The 22,993-nt window shown below is 57.5% G+C and overlaps 2 protein-coding genes across 2 annotated transcripts; both read left to right on the top strand.

Moving 5' to 3' along the window:
* Positions 1-456: 456 nt before the first annotated feature.
* On the top strand, positions 457-9,612 carry EPN3 (epsin 3; the record flags this gene model as incomplete). The annotated part of the gene is made up of 10 exons (XM_081115754.1): positions 457-719; positions 3,802-4,502; positions 5,462-5,580; positions 6,260-6,340; positions 6,555-6,680; positions 7,614-7,701; positions 8,177-8,446; positions 8,626-8,742; positions 8,859-9,086; positions 9,281-9,612. The coding sequence occupies exons 2-10, from the start codon at positions 3,941-3,943 to the stop codon at positions 9,610-9,612; spliced, it is 1,923 nt and encodes a 640-aa protein (XP_080971880.1). The 5' UTR covers positions 457-719; positions 3,802-3,940.
* Positions 9,613-13,670: 4,058 nt separating this feature from the next.
* Positions 13,671-21,360, top strand: SPATA20 (spermatogenesis associated 20). The gene is made up of 16 exons (XM_081161717.1): positions 13,671-13,904; positions 14,863-15,042; positions 15,140-15,204; positions 15,390-15,544; positions 15,619-15,762; positions 15,861-16,062; positions 16,360-16,490; positions 16,590-16,694; positions 16,908-16,982; positions 17,079-17,288; positions 17,369-17,561; positions 17,883-18,051; positions 18,324-18,535; positions 20,022-20,221; positions 20,772-20,852; positions 21,001-21,360. Exons 1-16 carry the CDS (start codon positions 13,828-13,830, stop codon positions 21,169-21,171), a joined length of 2,370 nt encoding a protein of 789 aa, XP_081017843.1. The 5' UTR covers positions 13,671-13,827; the 3' UTR covers positions 21,172-21,360.
* Positions 21,361-22,993: the final 1,633 nt, after the last annotated feature.

Here is a 22,993-nt window from a genome sequence, read left to right as displayed (position 1 = left end):
AGACGGGAGGAGGTTTAGAGAGAGCAGAGCACTTTGTGTTGGAGAGGCAGAGGAGGAGCTGTGCCTGCAGTCCTGTCAGGGCTGATGCCCCTGTCAGGGTGGCCAAGGGGGTCAGCTGGGAGCCCACAGTAGGCATTAACTGTACAAAAAGGCCAGCCCCAGGGAAAGGTCCTCTAGGCCCAGAGTGGGAGGAGGAAGTGTGGGTGGGTGTTGAGACCCCTAGCCCTGTTTCCTGTTGAGGAGGCAGGGGAAGGGTTAACTCACTGCAGGGTGGGAGTGGGCCCCCAGCACGGGCCCTCGATCTGCACTTCCTGGGGACTGCCCACAGGCAAGCCTCCCGCCCACCTCTGAAGGTGCCGCCCGCCGGGCCAGCAGGAAGGGGTTAACACGCCCGGCGCTTCCTCCTGTGTCCTGTTACTGCTGAGGCAGACCTGCCCGGCCAGCTGAGCAACTTTCCTTCCGAGCGCTGCCTGCCGGCTGGGCATCCAAGAGACCAACGGGCAAGAGGCAGAGCTGCAGCCAGTCCTGGGGACCCTGCCGCGCCCTTCCGAGGGGTCTGCGCCTCCTGGGAGAGGGTGGGTCTCCGGGACAAGGGTCTGTGGTGGATGGCTCTGGGGTCGCTCCCGAAGCTGTGCCGTCCCCCCGCCGCGCAGGTCGGAGGGCCACTGCAGAGGCTGCTCGTGGTCCCGGGGCAGGGGCCAAGGGAGCCTGCACCAGAGGTAAGCTGGCCCCTCCCTGGCAGCGGTGGTACCCCAGTGGAAGGTTTGGGGCTTAGTCTACCTCCCAGGTTCCAGGGAAAGGGGTGAGGAGGGCAGGGTGGTGGAGTTGGCTTATTGCCTCAAGTGGCCCTCCCGCCTGCAGCCCCTCCCTCCCTGCTGGCCCCAGGAAGAAGCACTGGGGGCTTATTCCCCATCCTGGGACTAGCATCTTTGGCGGCATTCTCCACAGACTCCTGCTCCTCTCTACCAACCCCTTCTCAGCCCCCGATGCATCTTTAGACTCAGGGCAGCCCCCACGCACTCCAGTGCCCCCAGCTCACCACTGACATAAGCTTCGAGCCAGAGGGCACTCCCCTGTCCCTCGAGCAGCAAGAGTCGGGGCACTGCCACTCCCACCCACTGCTCCCCGCTGGACCTGATGGGGGGCAGGGGCCAGAGTTCGCCTTAGCAGAGGATGGGAGGGGTGCGAGCTGGTGGGGCAAGCACAGACTTTGGACAAACTCTAGACATCTGGGCTCTTTCTATCTCCCTGAACCCCCACGCTGGGGATCCCATCTGCTCCTCAGCCTTGACAGATCCCCCAATCCTCTGGGCCCTGGGAAGAGCAGTCCCCTGTAAAGTTCTCCTTGGGACCCTAATTATAGGAGAGAGCTGATACCTGACCCCCCTCCCCAAGCTGGTCCCATCTCCTGCTGGCCCTTCTCCCATCCTCCCCACCCCCAGCGGATTCTTCCCCTCTCCCCTGCCCTCCTGCCTCTCCTGCCCTCCCCCCCATTTCTGAATTGGCCTCTCAGGCCCTGACTTCTCAGTGTCCTTCCCTCCACCTGACAGGGTCTGGCTCAAGGTCACTGCAGTAATTCCATACCGGGTGCCTGGCCACCACTGCCGCCACTGCTGCCTTATCGGCTGCTGGGTTTCTGTTTCACTCCCTTTTATTTCTGGGCATATTGTGTTCGATAAAACCCTTTGCTTGTAACACCGCTGGCAGAGCTCCCAGCTGCTCCCTCCCGCGTTCCTTCCTCTCCTCCACCCTCCCCTTCCAGCTCCCTGGGCCTCACCCTGCCCTCTTCTTCCTCCCTACCTTGTTCCCTTCAGATTTCAGGTGTTTCTGATCCCTCCCTTCCCCCAGCTCAGAGGTGTGCAGAGAAGGCTCCTCCATGCCCACCTCCCTGGAGAAAGGTCCAGGCAGGGCTGCAGGGCCCACACCAAGGGACCTTCCCACTCCCCCTGGTTGGGCTGGAGGGCCCCGTAGAGCTCCTGCTGGAGTCACGAAGCCTGACTGGTTCTGCTGGTTTCAGTGGCCAGCACCGGGAGGGGCATGCACTCAGGGCGGGCTTTGGGGCACAATTATTTTTCATCTTGACTCCTGCCACCTGCCAGCCCACCAGTTAGAGAGGTAAAGACAGGTTTGAGTCACTAGTGAGGGGGAGGGCAGGAGTTAAACAAGTGTTGGCCCAGCGGCATCCCCTCAGAAGGCCAGCTGGACAGAAAGACAGCAGACAGAAGGTAGGCATTGCTTTCAGCCCACACTCTCCATCCCTCCGGGTCCTCCAGTGTCTGGGCGAAGCTCTCACTGGCACCTGAGCCCTAAAGAAAACTACCGAGGCCTGCGGGTCCCTTTGATATGAGCCCAGTGTTGCCAGAATTGGGTGGAGGGAGAATGGAATTTAGAGGTGAGAGGGTAGAACAAACTCCTTCTGACTCCTCCTGAGTCCCAAGGTAGAGTTGAGAGGTGCAGTCTCTATGGATGCTGGTACTGGTGGGGGTTCATTGGTGAAACTCTGCAGGTCCAGCCTGTGTGTGTGTGTGTGTGTGTGTGTGTGTGTGTACTCATGCCCATGTGAACCTATACCAGAGTAATGGTGATGGCAGGGGGACTCTGGTTTGGGTTTCTGGTAGGGCCCTGTGATAACATTCGTCTGATTTGGGCCTGGGTTTGCTTTCGGCAGATGGCCTGGTCCTGTGGCTATGGGGAGGGCATCAGGCTGGCCCTAATCCCCCTGCAGCTGGGATACCAGAGTTCTGCCATGTGCTTCAGGCCTTGGGGGCTTGGGGAGCCCAGACTGCCTTGCCCTCAAGGAGCTTATGTTCTGGCTGGGAAGGTGGGGCTGAGACAGTAAAGCAATCATATGAATGAATTACAAAACTGGTGACACTGACAATAAGTATTGAAGTAGTCTTCTGGAGACCTAGGTGTTAGTCCAGCTCTGCCACCTACATGCTCTGTGACTATGGGCAAGCCATGTCCTCTCTCTGGCCTCAGTGCTCTTGTGTGTGTACAACGGGTGGAGGTGGATAGATCTGTTTGAGAGGCAGCCTCTCCCAATGCTCCTTCCTCTCTTGCACTGTCCCTCCTCCACTCCCACCTTGCTGGCTCACTCCTCCTCTCCCTTGTCTTCAGATCTCTGGTCTCAGCTCAGCCATCACCTCCTCTGGGGAGTCTCCCGTGATTTTCTTAGCTTGGGTACTCCTGTGCTTCTCTGCACTCCCACCTGGGCTGTGATTGTCTGTACCCTCTCAACTGGACTTGGGTGCGCCAGGACTTTTGCCCTGTGTCTGGCTCAGAGAAGGCCCCAGGAAATAGGTATTAAATGAATCAAGCTACAAAATTAACAATATGAGGAGAGGAAAGTGAGGACTGAGAAGCTGGAAAGATCTTAAGCTAGATCCTGGCAGAAAGGGGAGGGGTAGTTAAGCAGAAGCTAGGCTTGTAGGCATTCCTGGGTGTTATTGTCTTGTCCCCCAATAAAGGCAAGGACTGTGGAGTGTGTCTGCCTGCTTTTATCCTGACTCCCCACTTACGAGCTCTGTGACCTTGGACAAGTCAATGGATCTTGCTCTAAGCTTCATTACCCCCTTTGCGAATGGAGATCATAACAGCATCTTTGTAGTGTGATGGTGAAGATAAATGAGCATGCAAAACTAGACATGCCTGCTAGTAATAAGTAAAATAAGAAAATAAAAAGTGCCTGCTGAAGGCTGTTCCTGGCAGCAGGGACACCCTGGGCAGGCCTTAAGTTGGTGACTGAGTGGCCAGTGAGGTGGGCCATTGCCCCTGAGTTGCAAACCCTCTCTTCCTCAGACCCATGTGGAACCCAAGGACGCAGCCGCCCTGCTGAGAGCACGGCGGCCCACCCTTGGAAACCGTGACCTCACGACGGTGGCCCTCGGCCCTCCACCTCCGGCTGGGGCGGGGGGCGCCCATCTCCAAGTCCCCAGCCATGACGACCTCAGCGCTGCGGCGCCAGGTGAAGAACATTGTGCACAACTACTCAGAGGCGGAGATCAAGGTGCGCGAGGCCACCAGCAATGACCCCTGGGGCCCGCCCAGCTCGCTCATGTCAGAGATTGCCGACCTGACCTTCAACACAGTGGCCTTTGCTGAGGTCATGGGCATGCTGTGGCGGCGGCTCAATGACAGCGGCAAGAACTGGAGGCATGTATACAAGGCGCTAACGCTGCTGGACTACCTGCTCAAGACGGGCTCTGAGCGGGTGGCCCATCAGTGCCGAGAGAACCTCTTCACCATCCAGACACTGAAGGACTTCCAGTACATCGACCGTGATGGCAAAGACCAGGGCGTCAACGTGCGTGAGAAGGTCAAGCAGGTGATGGCCCTGCTCAAAGATGAGGAGCGCCTCCGGCAGGAGCGGACCCATGCCCTCAAGACCAAGGAGCGCATGGCGCTGGAGGGCATGGCCATGGGCAGCGGGCAGCTGGGCTTCAGCCGTCGTCATGGCGAGGACTATGGTCACTCTAGGGGCTCCCCATCCTCCTACAATTGTGAGTGAGCCCTGGGTTCAAGGCTAGGGGCAGAGAGGTGGCCTGAGTTCCAATCCTGGCTCTATGACCTCAGAGGGACGTAATGGGGATTCAGTGAGCTAAGGAATGTAAGGTGTAAGGCAAAATGTCCTGCACATAGTAGGTGCTCAACAAGTTAGCATAAAAAACAATGTTGGTATACATCTGTTGTTATTGTCAATTCACTGTCTAGTAGGACGGTGTGGTGGCAGAGGCACAGGCTCTGGAGTCCAGTAGCATCCCTTACTCTGCCCCTTCCAGGCTGTGTGATCAGGACAACCACCTCTATGAACCTGAGCTGGCTCATCCATTAAGTAGGGATACTCTTTATCTACCTAGGTGGTTTGATGTGAGAATTAATGAGGCCCAGAAATGCCCTCAGCCCTTCGCCCAGACACATGGCACATGGTGCTCCATCAGTGGCATTCCCCATAATCCCCCGACTTGAGGGCACTGTCCTTGAAAATGGGGGTGGCCAATGAGCAGTTCCTGACTCTCCTCCCCATCCTGGTGGTGCTTCCCTGATGTAAGATTTACTCAGCATGGCCCTCTGTTCATAAAGCCCTTGGCAGTGGGCTGTGGGCTGTGAGAGCTGTGACCTTGACTGGAGCTTCTCACCCTCCCACCCCACTTGACCTCAGGCTGGATGGGGCCCAGCTGAAGAGTCAGGGGACCTGGATTCAAGTCTTACTGCAGGACCCTGGCCAGGCACCCCTTAGAGTTGTTTGCGGGTCTGTAAGGGAGGGATTGGAGTCTTGATGGGGTGGAACGGGAAACCTTACAGAAAGTGCCAAACGCATGGCCTGGCCCCTGGGTCCCTCGGACGCCTGCTGCTCTCTTCCCCTCAGTTTCCTCCTCTGAGCCTTGGCCCCCTGGAGGGGATGGGGTGTGGGAGCCCATGAGCACCTGTGTGGTCACAGAAGCCATGGTGGTCATTGCAGCTTCCTCCTCATCTCCCCGCTACACCTCAGACCTGGAGCAGGCCCGGCCTCAGACATCAGGAGAAGAGGAGCTGCAGCTGCAGCTGGCCCTGGCCATGAGCCGCGAGGAAGCTGAGAAGGTGAGCCCCTCCTGGGGCAGCCCGGGAGGCCCCACAGCTGGGCTGGGGGTGGCATGGGGAGGGAACTGTAGAAAGGAGAGAGGCCTGCATTCACCACACCTTGACTCTTAGGCTCCCCTACTCTGGGCCCCAAAGCCCTAATCCTGCTCCCAAGGATTGCATAGGACCTGTCTGTGTCCCTGGGGTTGTCCCTGCAGGGACCACCTTCCCACTTCAGTCCTCTCTGGCTGGGCCTGGAAAGTGTGTGTGTAGTGGACTGGGGGTAGATGAGTGTGGTATGGGCCTGCTGCCGCCTCATAGAGGGGGAGGGGATGAGTATGCTGACAGACACATTCCTGGGAGACAGAGACATGCTACCCCCCCCCCCCCATCAGCTACCCTTTTTGGGGCAGGGACAGCCCCTATGCTACCTTCTTCTCTGCCATCACCTCTGTAGGTCCTGGTAGACCAGACAGGAAGCAGGGCTCAGGGAGACTCAGGAGACCCAGAAGAAAAAGATTGAGCTTCTTGATTTTTAAACTGCGTCTCAGATCTGGACAGGGAGAAGGCCACACCCACAGAGCTGTCTGGGTGGCATTTCTCTCTCCAGCCCTTCCCCGTGCAGTGCGGAGCTAGGTTGCCTTTCGGCCCAGGAGTGACAGTGCCGGGCCAAGCTCACCCTTCTCTTCCTCCCTCGCAGCCAGTCCCCCCAGCCTCCCTCAGGGACGAGGACCTGCAGCTGCAGCTGGCTCTTCGCCTGAGCCGGCAGGAGCACCAGAAGGTAGTAGGCCGAGCCTCCTGTGCTGGTGCTGGTGCTGGTGCTGGTGGAGGTGCTAAAGGGGCACTAACCAGGCTCCTCCCGCTTCACCCGGTGGGCCTGCTGTGCCTAACCTCTCAGCTGCCTCCCACCCTGCACTTTTCTCGACTCAGCTCAGGCCCCCTCAAGTCCAACCTGGGCTCCCATGCTCTCCTCACTCCCTCTGTGCCTTCTGCAGGAGGTGAGGTCCTGGAGGGGAGATGATTCCCCCATGGCCAATGGTGCTGGGGCCGCAGTCCACCGTCGGCAAGACAGAGAGCCTGAGAGGGAAGAGAGAAAGGAGGAGAAGCTGAAAACCAGCCAGGTAGGGAGGGCGCTGGGGTGCGTGGGCTGACAGAGCCTGGGAGACAAACTGAGTTCATATTTGTAAAGAGTGCAGAGCAGTGCTTGGCATACAGTAAGCACTGCTTAAGTGTTTATTCAATGAAAATGGGGGCGGGGGGTTGTAGCAGCCTGGGATTGGGTCCCATACTGCATAGGCTGATGCCCAAGCTGAGGGCAAAGTGGGTTGCAAAGAATCTTGATCTAAGAACCCTTGAATTAGGTTCTGGATTTGCTGCCACTCTGTGGTTGGGGCGCATCGTTGTCTTGGCCTCAGTTTCCTCCTCTGTGGGCTTGTCGGAGTTCCAGCTCTGATATGCTAGGATGATATGGTGTGTGGATTAAGACTGGGGGTGGACTCAGGCATATGGTGCTAAAAACATCTTGGGCTCATCTGCGTATTTTTCAAGAAGAGGGTGTAGGTAGCTGCTGGAAACAAGGCCACCCTCCAAAGATGTCCATTTTACCCCCAGTTCTGCATGTTCATTGTGACCAGTTTCTCTTGGACACTACTTAGGGAGGTAGGCTAGTCATATAACCAGCCTTACCACTGATGGGCTGAGGAACAGGACAGTTGAAGAAGGGGTCAGACAGGCCTGAGTTCTAGCCCAGCTCTGCTTCTCCCTGGCTGTGTGATTTCAGGCAAATTATTCCCCCTCTCTGGGACTCATCTGGCACATCTGTAAAATGGGCACAGCACCACCTTCTGCACAGGGTTGTTAGGAAAATCAGGCACTAAAAGGGTGAGGAAACATTTTATAAACTGAGAAGCACTGTGCAGAGGCGAGGGATCATTACTAGATGTTTATGGAATGGGTGAAGGAGAGAATGAGCTGGAGTCAGAATGACAGGATAGGGCCTGCCTTCCTCTGGGCCCCGCCCTCCTCTGAGCCACTGCTGCCTCTCCTCTCCACAGTCCTCCATCCTGGACTTGGCGGACATCTTCACACCCACTCCTGCCCCACCGTCCACACACTGCTCCGCTGACCCATGGGACATCCCAGGTAGGTATGCAGGGCTGCAAGAGCCTCCCAGGCTGGCCCCAGAGAGCCCATTCCTTCCTGGCCACTTTCTGGTACCCCATTTCCCACAGCTGAGGGCCACTGGGCAAGTCACCCATGTCTCTGAGCCTCAGCTTCCTGTGAGACATGGTGTCATAGCGAGGAAGGGGGAGCACAACTGAAGAGCCCAGCTCATGAGAAATGATCTCAGAAATGTGCTCTTGTTGCCCCTGTCACCCTGGCTTTCCTGCCCCAGCCAGTCCTTGACTGGGAAGGGGGCCTGAGCTGCCTGTGCCAGGAAGTCCAGGCTCCTGGGATAACTTGCTAGATATGGGCTCCAGCTTGCTGGGTGGTTCTGAGTCAGCATCCTGAATCTGTGAAACGGATCCCTTAGCCTCGAAACTTGGCCTGGGTAACTTGGCTCTGGGATGGGGGTAAGGGTGAGCTTGGGGTCATGTCTGTGCTGTTCCCATTTCAGGTTTCAGGCCCAACACAGAGCCCAGTGGTTCCTCCTGGGGGCCTTCTGCAGATCCCTGGTCTCCAGTCCCCTCAGGAAGCATCCTGTCCCGAAGCCAGCCATGGGACCTGCCCCCTACCCTCTCCTCCTCTGAACCCTGGGGCCGGACCCCAGTGCTGCCTGCTGGAGTCCCCACTACAGACCCCTGGACACAGAATTCCTCCCCGCACAAACTCCCCAACACTGGGGCTGACCCTTGGGGGGCCTTGGTGGAAACCTCCAACACCCCTAGTAAGTGAAGGGCCAGAGAGTGTGGGTGAGGGGCTGGACAACCTCTGGGTCCCCCTCCTTCAGGGTCAAGGGGCAGCAGATCCTATCTCTGTTAGGAGGGCTGCTTGCCCGGAAAGAGGTCAGTCTGGTGCCTGCTCTTTTTACCAACCCATCTCATCTCCCTTTTCTTTCTTGGCTAGCTCTAGGTGGCACCTCAACCTTTGACCCATTTGCCAAACCTCCAGTATCCATAGAGACCAAGGAGGGGCTGGAGGGTGCCCAGGCCCTGCCTTCTGGGAAGCCCAGCAGTCCTGTGGGTAAGCAGGAGTCAGGGGATGACTCATCTCTGGGGAATGGGGGCCTACCCAGAACTGGTCTCTGCCCTCTTCCTCCTACAGTGATCAATCCCTCTTCCTACCCATTTGTATTCCAGAGCTGGACCTGTTTGGAGACCCCATCCCCAGTTCCAAGCAAAATGGTACCAAGGAGCCAGAGGCCTTTGACCTGGGTGTAGTGGGGGAAGCCCTAACCCAGCCCAGCAAGGAGGCCCGAGCCCGAACGCCTGAGTCCTTCCTGGGCCCCTCAGCCTCCTCCCTGGTCAACCTGGACTCCTTAGTCAAGACACCCCAGGCCGCAAAGACCCGGAACCCCTTCCTGACAGGTAGAACACCCCGTTCCCTACTAGGTCTCAACACTGTCCCCCTCCCTCCGTCTCCCCTTTCAGAGCTCAGCCCTTGCCCCAGAATCTTGCCCTTCTTCCTTATTTCTAAAACCCCAGATCCTGTCCCCCCCCCCCCCCGTTTTAGGACTGCGCCCCCAGCCTACTCCAAACCCCCGCCCCCTCTCGTTCTGCAGATCTCAGCGCTCCATCCCCCACCAACCCGTTCGGCTGGGGCGAGCCGGGCAGGCCGACCCTGAACCAGATGCGCACCGGGTCGCCCGCGCCGGGCGGGGCGGCCGGCAGGCCGGGCGGGGCGCCCTTGAGCTCCATGACCTACAGCGCCTCCCTGCCCCTCCCCCTCAGCAGCGTGCCGGCCGCCGCCCTGCCCGCCTCGCTCAGCGTCTTCCCGCGCGCCGGGGCCTTCACGCCGCCGCCCGCGAGCCTGCCGCCGCCGCTGCTGCCCGCGCCCGGCTCGGCCGCGCCGCTCAACCCCGCCCCGCAGGCCGGCACCAACCCCTTCCTCTGAGCCCCGCAGCCCCCGCAGCCCGGCGCGGGCGCGCGAGGCCCCGCCCCCGACGCGCACGGCGCGGGCCGGCTCCCCTGGATCCGGGCAGCGGCGGGGCTCCCACCTGGGCTCCGCCCCAGGACGCGGGAACGGCTGAGACTCCGCCCCGAGGAGCGCGGGCCCGGGTCCGGGCCTCTGCGGACCCTTTGCGGCTCCTGGAACCAGAGACCACGCCCCCGTAATAAAGACTGGAGCCCGGGTCTCAGCTCCCACCACGTGGACTTTTTGCGGGGCGTGGCGCCAGGTCTGGACCTCAGCGCGAACCGCCGGCTGCCGTGGAAACAGATGCTCCACAATGTGGGGGGCACCAAAAAACGCTCCCGCCTCCCCGCACAGCCACCGCAGCCTGGCACTTTCCCTTCCAGATGCTCCCTAGGCTCTCCCTTGATCACTTTCATTCATTTATCACACACAGGCGCTAGGGATGACCTGAGAGCAAGGAACCCATTTATTCAGCACTTACGTGCTAAGCACTTTAGGCACATTACTTCATTTAATCCTTGCAACAACCCTCTGAAGTAGATAACATCACTCCCATTCAGGACTGGCCACATCATTTGTGGGGCTCGGCGCAAAATGAAAACGCAGGACCCCTTGTTCAAAACTGGGTTAAGAGCTTCAAAATGGGGGCAACGGAGCATCAAACCAAGTGCAAAACCCATTTTATAGGTGAGGAAACTGATGCTCAGGGAGGTTAAATGGCGTGATCAAAGTCACAAAGCTAGCGACAGAGTGGGGCTGGGATTCAGCATCAGACAGTTTGGCTCCACTGGATTTGAGGTCCCAGGCTGCGCAGCAGGTTTAATTTTGGCAAATATTGACTGACTGTAGTGAACGCAGTGCTGGGCATGCCTGTGGAGGAACAGAGCATTATTAAGCCCACAGCCTCCAGCCTCTGGGAGCTCAGAACTCAGTGGGGCAGGCAAGCCAGGTATAGAAGCCCCCAAGCTCTGTTGTTTTACTGAGTCACCTTAAATCCTTTCCAAGGGCTGGCAATAAACTCAATCTCAGCCATGCAGAGGGAGCCTGGGCTTATGTGGGATCTGGGAAACCAAGGGGGAGGGCCTGGTACCTCATCCTGGGGGGGCACCATGGTCACCTCCCTCCTTTTCTACTCAATGCTCTCCAACCACAGGACCACCAGATACTGATGTGTCCTCAGTGCTCAGGGTCTGGCTCTGCAGACAGTCTGCTGCCAGCCCCACCCCCGTTGGGGTGCTGGGAGAAAATGGCCTTCCATAGGCCAGAAACACCAAAGTTGAGGTCCAGGAAGACACACAGCGCTGCTCTCCTTCCTAAGGCTGGGGTGGGGAAAGGTGCTGCTTTTTTGTTTTGGAGGGAGTCCCACCTTGGCTGTTGAAGGCAGGATGGACAACAGCACCTACTTAGGAGTCAGGCCGACAAGAGTTCAAAACTCTGTTCCAAGATTTGCACTTAATAATAATAATAATATAATCACTTAGTAATAAGTGGTTATGCTCCCTGGCCTTGAGTAAATTACTTAACCTCTCTATGACTCTGCCTCCGTTTTCTTGTCAAATGGGAACATGAGTTCCTTCCTTATGAGGTTGCTATGTGGCTCCTCCCAGGCCATTTTCCATTTGGCCCAGGGTTCACCCTCTTCAGAGGCAAACCAGGAGGAATGAGCCCGCCATACCCCCTCATTCCTATTTGCCAAGCAGTGCCAGAGTCCAGACTCTGTCTGTCTTCTGCCACACATACAGGAGGTCCCCATCCTTGGTAGCTGACCACCCTTTGCCCCTCCCCTACTTGGGCTCTCTTCTAAACTGGCTGTCACTCTTACACGGCTTCCCTGACCCCTCCCCCAACGGGTGTTGTTTTGATTCCCATAAAGAAGAGGTTGGTCCCCTTGCTCCCCATAGCTGCTTCCAGACCATCTTCCTCCTGTAAGACCAAGACTCCTCCCTCCTTGAAGGCTGGGAGCCACTGGGCTGCCCTTGCCTCCCCTCCCCCACCCCAAGGACTGCGTTCCACTCGTTCTTGCCATGCTTCAGTCTTGGCTCACAGTCTTCTACTCACCCAGATCTTGCTTAATCCCATGTGACTTTGTTGTCCAAGAGGATGACCTTGCCACCCCCATGACGTCTCAGCAACCCTCACCCATGGTCACACTTTGGAGATTGTTATCAGCCCAGATTCCTCCACATTCACAGCAGGCTTCGTTCTCTGATCTGACCCTCATTCCTCCCACGGAGCACCCACCAGACCCTCCGGCTTGTCATTCCAGCTTCTCAGAGATTTCTCTCCTCCATATCATCAGTCGCCTTCTCTAAACCAAATCTTTCCCCTTGGTATTTGTCATAATTAGTCTCGCCCATCTTGAAAGCATCTTTTCCCTCACATCAAGTGTCCATCTTATGTCCCCCCACCCCCAACCCACTCCGTCAGCCTCTGCTGTCAGCCTCACCTCACTGGAACACCATCCGCCAAGCCCACCAATGACCTCCATGTTGCTAAAGCCAGTGCCCCTTTTTCTGTCTCATCTCAGTTGGCTTCTCTGTTCCATTGCCTCTGGGGCGCCACCCTCTCCTGTTTTCCCTCGACACTGTGACCATTTCCTCTCTTATCTTTCATAGATGCGTTCCTGAGTTCCTCAAGCCTGGGCATGAGCCTGCTCTCTCTTCCTGCAGCCTTCTGGGCCCACACTGTCTCCACACTGAACACCCGATTCCTCTCACCCACCAACCTCTCCTCTGCATCCCAGAGCCTTGTCATGTCTACCTGTACATCTCAAGGGCATGTCAAACCAACATGTTCAAAACTGGCCTCATCAACCTGCACCTAAGCCCCTCCCTGTATCCCCTCATCAGCAAATGGACCCACCACCCAGCACAAGCCCCACTCTGCAAATCACTCCTGACACCTTCTTCTCTTCACTACCAATCCTGACAATCTTCCCTCCTTTACAGACATCCCCTTCTATCTCCACCTCCACCTGGTGCAGACCTCCACCATCTCCCCTGGTCCGGCCATGGCCTCCTAACCACTCCTGCTGCCACTCTTGCCCCTTTCCAGTCCATTCTCCATTGGGAAGCCAAAGGGAGCTTTCCAAAGTGCAGGGTCACTCCCTTGACTAAAGCCCTTCAATACTTTCTTCTGCTCCCATCAATAACCAAAACTCCTTCTCATGACTCACGAGTCCCTCCAAGACTTGGTCCCTGCCCTCTCCCTCAACCTCCATCTCATCTACTGCCTTTCTTCCCTTTGCTCTGTTTTGCAGCCAGGCTGGCCTTCTGCAGTCCCCCAGCTCTGACTCACTGCTATGCCACAGGACCTTTGCACATCTCTTCCTCCTGCTTCCCCCGTACTCCCTGCAGGCCCTCTTCAGATTCCATCCTCTTGTTCTTTGATGGCTGCTACACAAACGTGATTTCCTCAGGGAAGCCTTCCCCGCTTGCCTCTCCCACCAGACTAGGTTCCTTGTTCTAGTCATGGCACTTCTCACAGTGGCTGTTGGATTAGCTTCTACCTCCTTCATCAGACTGCATGCAACACAAGGGCAGGAGCCTGGTCTCTCTCTGCCCACCTCTGTACTTAGTAGAGTGTTTGGCACACAGCGGGCACTTAATAAATATTGGCAGAATGTACCAAATGACACAAGTGAGTGTGTAAAGTGTATGATAGGACATAAAGTTGGGTCATCGTTATTAGCCAGGGAAGGCTTCCTGGAGTGGGTGGGGTTTGAGCTGGACCTTGATTTGGAGAGGCAACGCCATAGGCAGAGCTCACTGGCTGGATGGGCCTGGACAAACCATACCTTCTGCTCCGGCCTCATTTCTCATTTGTAACATGGGCAAGGGTTGGACAAAATAAGTCAGGGCTCTGGCATTTCACTGCCTTGGCATCCTCACAGTCCTCCATGTTCTCTTTACGAGGGTGATTCTTCCTCAGGCAGCTGGTTTAGGTCTAGCAGAGTCTGCCCAATTTTGTGTACAAACTGGGCTCCTCCCAAACCCAGGCTGTCCGGTATGCAATCCCGCGCTCGGCCACAGGGCGGCGCTCTGAGACCGGTCACCGGCCAGGAGCGTCCGTGAAGACCTGCCCGCGGTTGGGTCGCTGCCCGACCCCTACCCCGCCAGGCGCCCCCGCGCCCCCCCCCCCCCCCCCCGTGCCGCTTCCTGTGGGCAGCGCCCGGGGCCACGACCTGGAGCAGCCATGCTGGGCACGCGGGCTTGGCTGTGCCGCGGCCTCCTGCTGCCCCGCGCCAGGCCCTGCCTCGCCTCAAGCCGCAGGTACAGACGGGCGAGTGGGTGGGCCCCAGGTCCGGGCATCCGTGCGGCGCGGCGCGCGTTCTCAATGCCTGCTTGCCCAGCCCCTCCTGCCTGATCCCCAGCCCCCCACCGCACCTCCCTGTTGGCTCCCTTGACCTAGTCCTGGCAATAGCGCCCTCTTCCCTACCCATCCTCCGCCCTCCTGCTGCAGAGCTAGTTCCCCTGGGACTCTGTTCTGACACCGCCTCCAGGAAGCCTTCCTTGAACCCCAGTGCTGGGCCAGGGTCCTTGTTTAACAGCACCCTAGGCTGGCCTGTCATAGCCCTTATTGCTGCAGGGGCCTGTCGTTAATTAGGCTACCCTGCAGCACCACCCTCCCAGACTGAGTCCCTTGAAATCAGGGTCAGTTTCTGATTTCTCCGGGATCCTGGGGGACTGGTACAGGACCTGGCCCCACAGAAGTGCCAAGTAAGTTGATATTGAGTGAGGATGTCCTCTCTATTGATTTTCCTCATTGCCCCTAACCTGTTCCAGTCCAAGACTCAACTTTTCCTGCCCTGTCCAGCCACCAACAACGGGTGGCCTTTCTGCCCAGATCACATACTCAGGCGTGCCAGAGACACAGCTCCAGCACCACCACCCTGGGGAGGGGGCCCGGTTAGGGGGAGAGAATGGAGCCTGAACCACCATTCTTTCCATTGTGACTTGCCCTGACCTCACAGTCATCATCCTTCCCACCACCGAGTCCGAGAAGTTGGGGGAGACTAACCTGGCAGGGAGCCCCCAATGAGCCACCTTTCTTCATCCCCCCCAAAACACAAGGGGGAGCACAAAGGCCACAGTCTCCCCCGTGGTTCAGAAAGGTGGGTTGGGCTGGGAGCAGGGGGTTCTGGGAGGGGTCCAGGGGGCAGGGTGGGGTGGAGTGGGCCTCTGGGGTAGTGGAGGGAGACCCCTGGCATGACCCGCCTGCTCATGCCAGGGGTAGCTCCTCCCGGGACAAGGACCGAAGTGTGACGGTCAGTAGTTCAGTGCCCATGCCTGCTGGCGGGAAGGGAAGCCGCACCAACTGCTCCCAGTCCACGCCCCAGAAGGTCCCCAACCGTCTGATCAATGAGAAGTCACCGTACCTCCTACAACATGCCTACAACCCTGTGGACTGGTGAGTACCTTTCCTGATGCCCTTCCTGGGGCAGCTGGGCTTTCAGCCTCTCCTACACCCTGGGCTAGTGAGTGATGCCTCATCATGCCTGGCCTAGGTACCCTTGGGGACAGGAAGCCTTCGACAAGGCCAGGAAAGAAAACAAGCCAATTTTCCTTTCAGGTAATGCAACTGCCTTCCCTGGGATGGGGGAGCAGAGTGGTGGTGGATATGGGAAGGGTCATCTGGGTCTGGGGGCCTCCCAGAAAACCAGAAGTCAGGGCCTCTTCAGTCCAGCTGGGCCCCCTTGGCTGGCACCCCTCTGACCAGTCACTGGTCCCCACGGTGGCCCCATGGCCCCATTCCAGTGGGGTACTCTACCTGCCACTGGTGCCACATGATGGAGGAGGAGTCCTTCCAGAATGAGGAGATTGGCCGCCTGCTCAATGAAGACTTTGTCAGTGTAAAGGTGGACCGGGAGGAGCGGCCAGATGTGGACAAGGTGTACATGACCTTCGTGCAGGTGCGTGGTCTTCCCTTGGGGGGATTGCCCATGCACACGGGGCATCCCCCTCACCCTTGCCCTTTCTCCACCAGGCCACCAGCAGTGGTGGGGGCTGGCCCATGAGTGTGTGGCTGACTCCCAACCTCCAGCCCTTTGTGGGGGGCACCTATTTTCCCCCTGAGGATGGCTTGACCCGAGTTGGCTTCCGCACAGTGTTGCTGAGAGTACGGGATCAGGTGGGTATGAGTGGGGGTGTTCATGGCAGGGGTCAAGGACGGGGGAACAAGGGTCCCCTGCCCATGCTGACCTCCAGGTCTGCTCCTGCCTTGCACAGTGGAAACAGAATAAGAATGCCCTGCTAGAAAACAGCCAGCGTGTCACCACAGCCTTGCTGGCCCGGTCGGAGATCAGCACAGGTGACCGCCAGCTGCCACCCTCGGCTGCCACCATGAACAGCCGCTGCTTCCAACAGCTGGATGAGGGCTATGATGAGGAATACGGCGGCTTTGCTGAGGCCCCCAAGTTCCCCACACCAGGTCAGTGCCCCACCTCGCCCACCTCGCCCCAGCCTGGCTTTCTTATGCCTGCCCTGGTCAATGGCTCTCCTTACACTCAAGACCTGATTTATGACCTTAGCAGTGACCCTGACACTGACCTGAACATAGATCTTCTGTGCACGGGGTTGACCATTGACTCTCTGACCCCAAGCCTGTCAGAGAGACTTCCTGCTGTGTGAACTCCTAACCCCAGCCTGGCCAAAAGCCTGCTGACCACCCAGATCTGCACCCTCTGTCCCCCCCATTCTCTCACCCACATGCTCTTGGTGCCCACAGTGATCCTGAACTTCCTGTTCTCCTACTGGCTCAGCCATCGACTCACCCAGGATGGCTCTCGGGCCCAGCAGATGGCTTTGCACACCCTGAAAATGATGGCGAATGGGGGCATCCGAGACCACGTAGGGCAGGTGAGGGGGGCTAGGCGCTCCCTAGAGGGGGCAGCAGGAGGCAGCAAGGTGGGGCAGAGGCTGGGGTCGGCCTCCAGACCTATGTCCCACCTGGCGTAGGGCTTTCACCGCTACTCCACGGACCGCCAGTGGCACGTCCCCCACTTTGAGAAGATGCTGTATGATCAGGGGCAGCTCGCAGTGGCCTATTCACAGGCCTTCCAGGTGACCCCCAACCCCAGTCTGTCTACTACCCCCTGGCTGCCCCTCCCAGGGTCTTTCTGGTGACTTGTGGCTTCCCCTTGACCCCACTCCTAATCCCCTCCCATAAGTCCAGTACCCAGGTTCCCTCCTCACCGTCCTGGGAGAATGTTGACTGCTCCCCTGTACTAAGGCTGCCCAGGGACCTCTGTTGACAGCCTCCTTCCTCCCCCTCAGATCTCTGGTGATGAGTTCTATTCCGACGTTGCCAAAGGCATCCTGCAGTATGTAGCTCGGAACCTCAGTCACCGGGTGTGTGTCCACTGAGGCAGGCGGGCCTGGCTGCGGGAGGGCTCGGGGCCTCCACTGCGCGGAAGGCTGGGGCCAGCAACTGTCCCCTCCCCACAGTCTGGAGGCTTCTACAGCGCAGAGGATGCAGACTCGCCTCCGGAGCGGGGCATGCCGCCCAAAGAGGGTGCCTTCTATTTATGGACGGTCAAAGAGGTCCAGCAGCTGCTCCCAGAACCTGTGCAGGGTGCCACCGAGCCACTGACCTCCGGCCAGCTCCTCATGAAGCACTATGGGCTCACAGACGCTGGCAACATTAGCCCGAGTCAGGTGAGGACTCCCGGGAGCTCAGGAAGCCCGGCAGGCTTAGGGCCCAGCGGGCTCTCTCAGATAAGGGCTGTTTTCCTCAGGACCTCAAGGGGGAGCTGCAGGGCCAGAATGTGCTGACCGTCCGGTATTCTCTGGAGCTGACTGCTGCCCGCTTTGGCCTGGAGGTGGAGGCTGTCAGGACCTTGCTCAATACAGGGCTGGAGAAGCTCTTCCAGGCCCGGAAACATCGGCCGAAACCGCACCTGGACAGCAAGATGCTGGCTGCCTGGAATGGTGGGGCGGCCATGTCTGAAGCCCAATCCAGTCCTAGAATTACCTCTCAGAAGGCTCCTTATGTGTGTCAGGAACCTGCTGTATATTAATTTTTCCCTTATCAGGTTTATTGTCTCTGAACTGAGGCTCAGAGAGTAAAGTAATTCGCTCAAGATCATGAACAGGGGCTAGGAGCTCAACCCTGCCTGGTCCTGGAGCCCAGTCCTACCCACTCACCAAATTGCTCCGGAGAAGCATCAGGGCTTGGGGGGGTTAGGGGAGGGAACATTCCTGGAGGGCCCCTGCCAGCTTCTCATGACCACTGGTGTCACCTCCCTCTAGGACTGATGGTGTCTGGCTACGCTGTGACTGGAGCTGTCCTGGGCATGGAGAGGCTGGTAAACTACGCCACCAATGGTGCCAAGTTCCTGAAGCGACACATGTTTGACGTGGCCAGCAGCCGCCTGATGCGGACCTGCTACGCAGGCTCTGGAGGGACCGTGGAGCACAGGTGGGGTGCCAAGCAGCTGGGCAAGGCTTATCTCCGTGGGCACCCCAGGCCTATCTCTGCCCCTCTCCACCCCTCTGGGTGGACTCCAATCCTGGCTCTACCATCTGTCTGCTGTGAGCTCTTGACCTCCCTGGGCCCACTTGCCCATCCGGGAAATGGACTAATGGTGCCCACCAGATTGGTAGATTTTTAGTGTTAAGTGACAGAATGCACAAAAAGGGCCTCCTCTGTGAAAGCCTCTCTCTCCCCTCCCCTGATGCCTGTCTCCTCAGCAACCCGCCCTGCTGGGGCTTCCTGGAGGACTACGCCTTCGTAGTTCGGGGCCTGCTGGACCTGTACGAGGCCTCACTGGAGAGTGGGTGGCTCGAGTGGGCTCTGAGGCTGCAGGATACACAAGACAGGCTCTTCTGGGACTCTCGTGGTGGCGGCTACTTCTGCAGCGAGGCTGAGCTGGGGGCTGGCCTGCCCCTGCGTCTGAAGGATGGTTAGTGAGTGGGTGCAGAGCTGTCCTGGTTTCCTGGACCCAACTGGGGCTTGGTTTTCCCTATAGGAGACGTAAGCTCGATGTGGTCATGGAGAGCCAGCATGGACAGGGGCCAGGCCCTTCTGGGTTCACATCTCCAGCACTTATTAATCGAGTGACTTTGGGCTGGTCTCATTATATCTCAGAGCCTCAGTTTCTTAATATTCGAAATGGAGCTAACATTGGTACTACCTTACAGAGTTGATATAAAGATTAATTTAACTGTCCTATGAATATGCTTAGCACAGTAACTGACATGCCTGGATTCATATACTGAACAAAGCTGACTTGTTTCCTCCCTTCATGAAGCTTACAATGAAGTAGGGGAGACAACTAGTAAATAGTAATACTTAATGCAAAAATGTACTCACTAAGTGCATAGTTAAACTTATGAGTGCCATGAAGAAGTATGAGGCCTTCATTCTGCACTGTCCCCTGACTTTTCTCTGTAGCACTTATCACCACCGGATGTGTCTGGTCTGTTAATGCCCCCTGCGCCCCAATGTAAGTGTCTGGGGAGCAGAACTTTGTCACTGCTGTATCCCCAGGTAGCACAGGCATGGCACATAGTAGGTTCTCAGTAAACAGTAGTCGAATGACTAAAAAGCACAGAGAAAACAACAGTGGGGCAGAACTCAGTTGGAAGGAGGTCAAATTAAACCAGTGGCAAGTATCATTTCAGCAAGGGTCAAAGGGCAAATGGGACCCTGTGGTCATGGAGGAGCTGGGATTTCAGGCAGAGGGAACAGCCTGTGAGAGGCCTGGAAAGGGCAGCCTGTGCCATAAAGGATGGAAACAGAGGTCAGTTTGTGAGGGAAGGTGCCCAGGTGAAGAGCGGGGCTGGCTCCCTGCAGGGTCTTGTGGCAAGGAGTGGAAGGTTCTAAAGGGTTTTAAGTGGACTGTGACCTGCCCTGGTTAGATCTAAGAATGTCACTCTGATGGTGGAGAAGGGATGGGGGGAGGGGGAGTAGGGAAATTAGTCAGGAGGCTGTTTGTTAGTGGCATTCAGTCCAGGCGAACACTGGCAAAGGCCTGGACAAGGGAGAAGTGTGAGATGGGAGAAATAGAGAATTTGGGTCTATTCTGGCTGTAGGCCCAGCGGTCTCGTGGAGAAATTAAAAGAGAGAGGCGCGAGAGAGAGAGGAGCAAGGAGAATGCCACTCTGGCTGGAGCAGTTGGGTGGTTGGATGGAGGTGTCATCAGCGAGATGGGGGAGCTGGGGAACCAACAACAGTTCATCTAGGGTAAGGGAGTTGAGTATGCATGTGGGAGAGCAAAGGATCAATAACTGCTGGTGCTGGCTGGCATTCCACTCAGGCCTGGGCCAGGTGGGTGGTCAGGGACTCCTCTCCTTCCCATCCCTCTAGCTGCCCTGGCCACAGTCTTAGGGCAGGGCCCTGGAACCCAGGGACCCTCCCTTATGGCTTTGCCCCTGTGCACCCTGCAGACCAGGATGGCGCAGAGCCCAGCGCCAACTCCGTGTCGGCCCACAACCTGCTTCGGCTGCACGGCTTCACGGGCCACAAGGACTGGATAGACAAGTGTGTGTGCCTGCTGACCGCTTTCTCTGAGCGCATGCGCCGTGTTCCCGTTGCGTTGCCCGAGATGGTTCGAGCCCTCTCAGCCCACCAGCAGAGCCTCAAGCAGGTGGGGGGTTAAGGACACTTAGGCTGGGACCCTGGGTGGGAGGGAAGCTAGGGCTGCAGTAGGAGATGGAGACATGGGGTGGGGCTCCTGGGGCTGTCCCCCAGAGCTCAGGTCCATGAGTGTATGGCCATCTAGGAGTGTGTGTGGGAACATCTGTAAGGGCTGCTGTGCAGGTGGAGGAGTCTTTGTGAGTGTGTTTGTATGTCTTCCAGTATTCGAGTCTCTGTGTGTGTGTGTGTGCGTGCATGTGCAGGTGTCTCTGCCCATGTGTGTGTCTCCCCATGTTTGTATCTCTACCACTATGTATGACACCACCACCATGTGTATTTGCATTCGTATGCTTGTGTGTGTGTGTGCTCACTTGCCGAGCAGTAAACTGAGGCAGCCTCCTGGCAGCTGGTCTGGGGAATGCTGAGCTGAGCCCCATTCCTTTTTAGGGATATGTGGGGGTGGAGAGATGATGGGGAAGCCCTGGTAGTATGCCCAGGTTAGGGGGGGTTGGGGTGCCTATGGTTGGTGGGTCCCTGAGTTACCTTTCTCTTGCGGCTAGATTGTTATCTGCGGAGACCCCCAGGCCAAGGACACCAAGGCTCTGGTGCAGTGTGTCCACTCCCTCTACATCCCTAACAAGGTTTGTGGCTCTGAACTTGGCCCCACCCTCTCCTCCTCAGTTCCCCAATATCTCCTCCTCTGAAGGCCTGGGGAGAGGAAACCCTCCAGTGGGCCCTGCCAATGTCTCAGCAGCCCGAAGTGACCCTCTCTCTTCTGCCACTCCCCAGGTGCTGATTCTGGCCGATGGGGACCCCTCGAGCTTCCTGACCCGCCAGTTGCCCTTTCTGAGTACCCTGCGACGGGTAGAAGACCGAGCCACCGCCTATGTGTGTGAGAATCAAGCCTGCTCCATGCCTATCACTGAGCCCAGTGAACTGCGAAAACTGCTGCATCAGTGACTGCCTGGCCCCCCTCGGCTGGGGCTGGAGTAGGAGGCTGAGCTCCCCAGAGACTGGGCCGTGCAGGGCCCTGCAGAGCCTGCGGCCATCCCTGGGCACCCTGTTACCAGGTCACCTGGCCATCCTCACTGCCCCCCATGGGCATCCACTCACCTTGAAATAAACCTAACAATGTCCCGTGGTAACCTCAAGGTCTTGTCCTTACTTGTGTGAGAGAGGGGCCTTGGGCTTCAGCCTGGGACCCAGCAGCCCAGGGCCCCTTCTTCTGGGAGCCCCTAACTGACCCCTCTGCCTTCTCAAATTCTTTCTTCACCTTCACCAGGATGACCCTGCCCCTAGCCACCGTCATTGTGGTCTGGATAAAACTGAGGTCAGGCAACCAGTAATGACCACCAAGGGTGGGTGTGGGGTGGGGATGTGGACTTGTCCAGGAGGAGTAAAGCCAATTCTTGGCCTCAGGTGGGGTTAAGCAAGGAGCCTGCCTTCCCCTTTCCATTGTTCCCTCCTGTTTTAAGCTGGAGAAGGAACAGGAGGATGCTTTATAACTTTTATTTTTCATGAAATGGCAACATTTGCATATGCTCTGTAAATTGTGGGAGCTGCTGTTATCAGGGACAAAGACATTTCTTTTGGGGTATCCATCCAGCCCTCAGCCTCACCAGGATGGACCCAAAGCCTTCCTGCAGGAGATCACACTGTCCATCCCCCTGCTTTCACACAAGCCAGGCCAGGAAAAGAGTTCTCTTTCATTTGGAACATCTGTTGAGTTGGAAGTCTTTCTCCAAATCTGAGCCCTTCCTGCTGCAGGGAAAGCCGGTGCCTTCTTGTGACCTCCTCCTGTTCCCTCAATATTGGAAGATACAAGTCTCATTCTTGGCACCCACCTCTTCACAGGCCCCAGAAACCCCATCTAGCTTCCCCCATGGGGAGGGGACTAGGAAGTGTGCTTTGGGAAGGGCAGGTGTAGGGTGATGGGGCTGACAGGTGGAGAGGAAGGGAGGGAGCTGTTTCCCCACCCCTGACCTTCAGGGATCTGCTAAGCTTGGGTACCCTTGTAGCCCCAGAGCCAAGCAACACAGATAGCCAGAAGAAGCTGCTGGACACAAAACCCGAATGAGGCCACTGCTTGCGGGGATGCCAGCGGTGGGGAGGAGCGGGGCATGAAGGAGCTGGGAGACTGGACTGAGTCACTCCAAGGTCTGCTGAGGACCATGGCCGCCCCCTGGGCATGGTCACACACAGCCACACATGGTCACTGGGAAACAGGGTTTATCTGGGCAGCTGGGCCCTCTGTGCAAGCCACCGGCCCATCTGGAGGGGATTAGGGCTCCGGCCAACAAGGTCAGCTGTCCCCTTTCTGGCTGGAGCCTGCTTAGCCTTGCCAGGAAATCTGAGGGCTGGGCAAATGGAGCCTGGTCTGGGGGGCAGCGAGGAAGGAGGGTGGAGCATTGTGAAGCACAGGTGGCCTTTTTTTGGCAGCCCCAGACTTGGCTTTGGAAAGGTCTAGGCAGTTTGCAAAGTCCTCTGGTCTCTGTCGTCCCACTGACCCTCATGAATGAGGTGGAAAGGTAGTAGGTACATTTGGCTTCTTAGGGATACAGATAAGCAAGGCCCAGAGTGGTTAAAAGATTGGCCTGAGACTGCTCAACACACATGGTTCTTTCTGGGGCCTTCAGGATACAATAAAGACCACTCAGACTTCCTCTTCCCAGAGGAGGTGCAGACACTGCTGTGCGGGAGGGTGCGTTTAGTGTCATCTTCCCCTCCTTCCAGTCTTCCTTCTGCTCTGTGTCTCCTCTTTTCCTTCTGCTGGTACCAGACA

This window comes from Miniopterus schreibersii (genome assembly GCF_964146895.1).
Source record: "Miniopterus schreibersii genome assembly, chromosome: 16".
NCBI classification, from domain to species: Eukaryota; Metazoa; Chordata; class Mammalia; order Chiroptera; family Miniopteridae; genus Miniopterus; species Miniopterus schreibersii.
This window is presented reverse-complemented; position numbering and strand designations above follow the sequence as displayed.

Coding starts and splice junctions, on each gene's coding strand:
- SPATA20 (XM_081161717.1), top strand. CDS start 13,828: ATGCTGGGCACGCGGGCTTGGCTGTGCCGCGGCCTCCTGCTGCCCCGC. Junction 15,205..15,389: donor CAAGCCAATTTTCCTTTCAG/GTAATGCAACTG, acceptor GCCCCATTCCAG/TGGGGTACTCTACCTGCCAC. Junction 15,545..15,618: donor TGTACATGACCTTCGTGCAG/GTGCGTGGTCTT, acceptor TTTCTCCACCAG/GCCACCAGCAGTGGTGGGGG.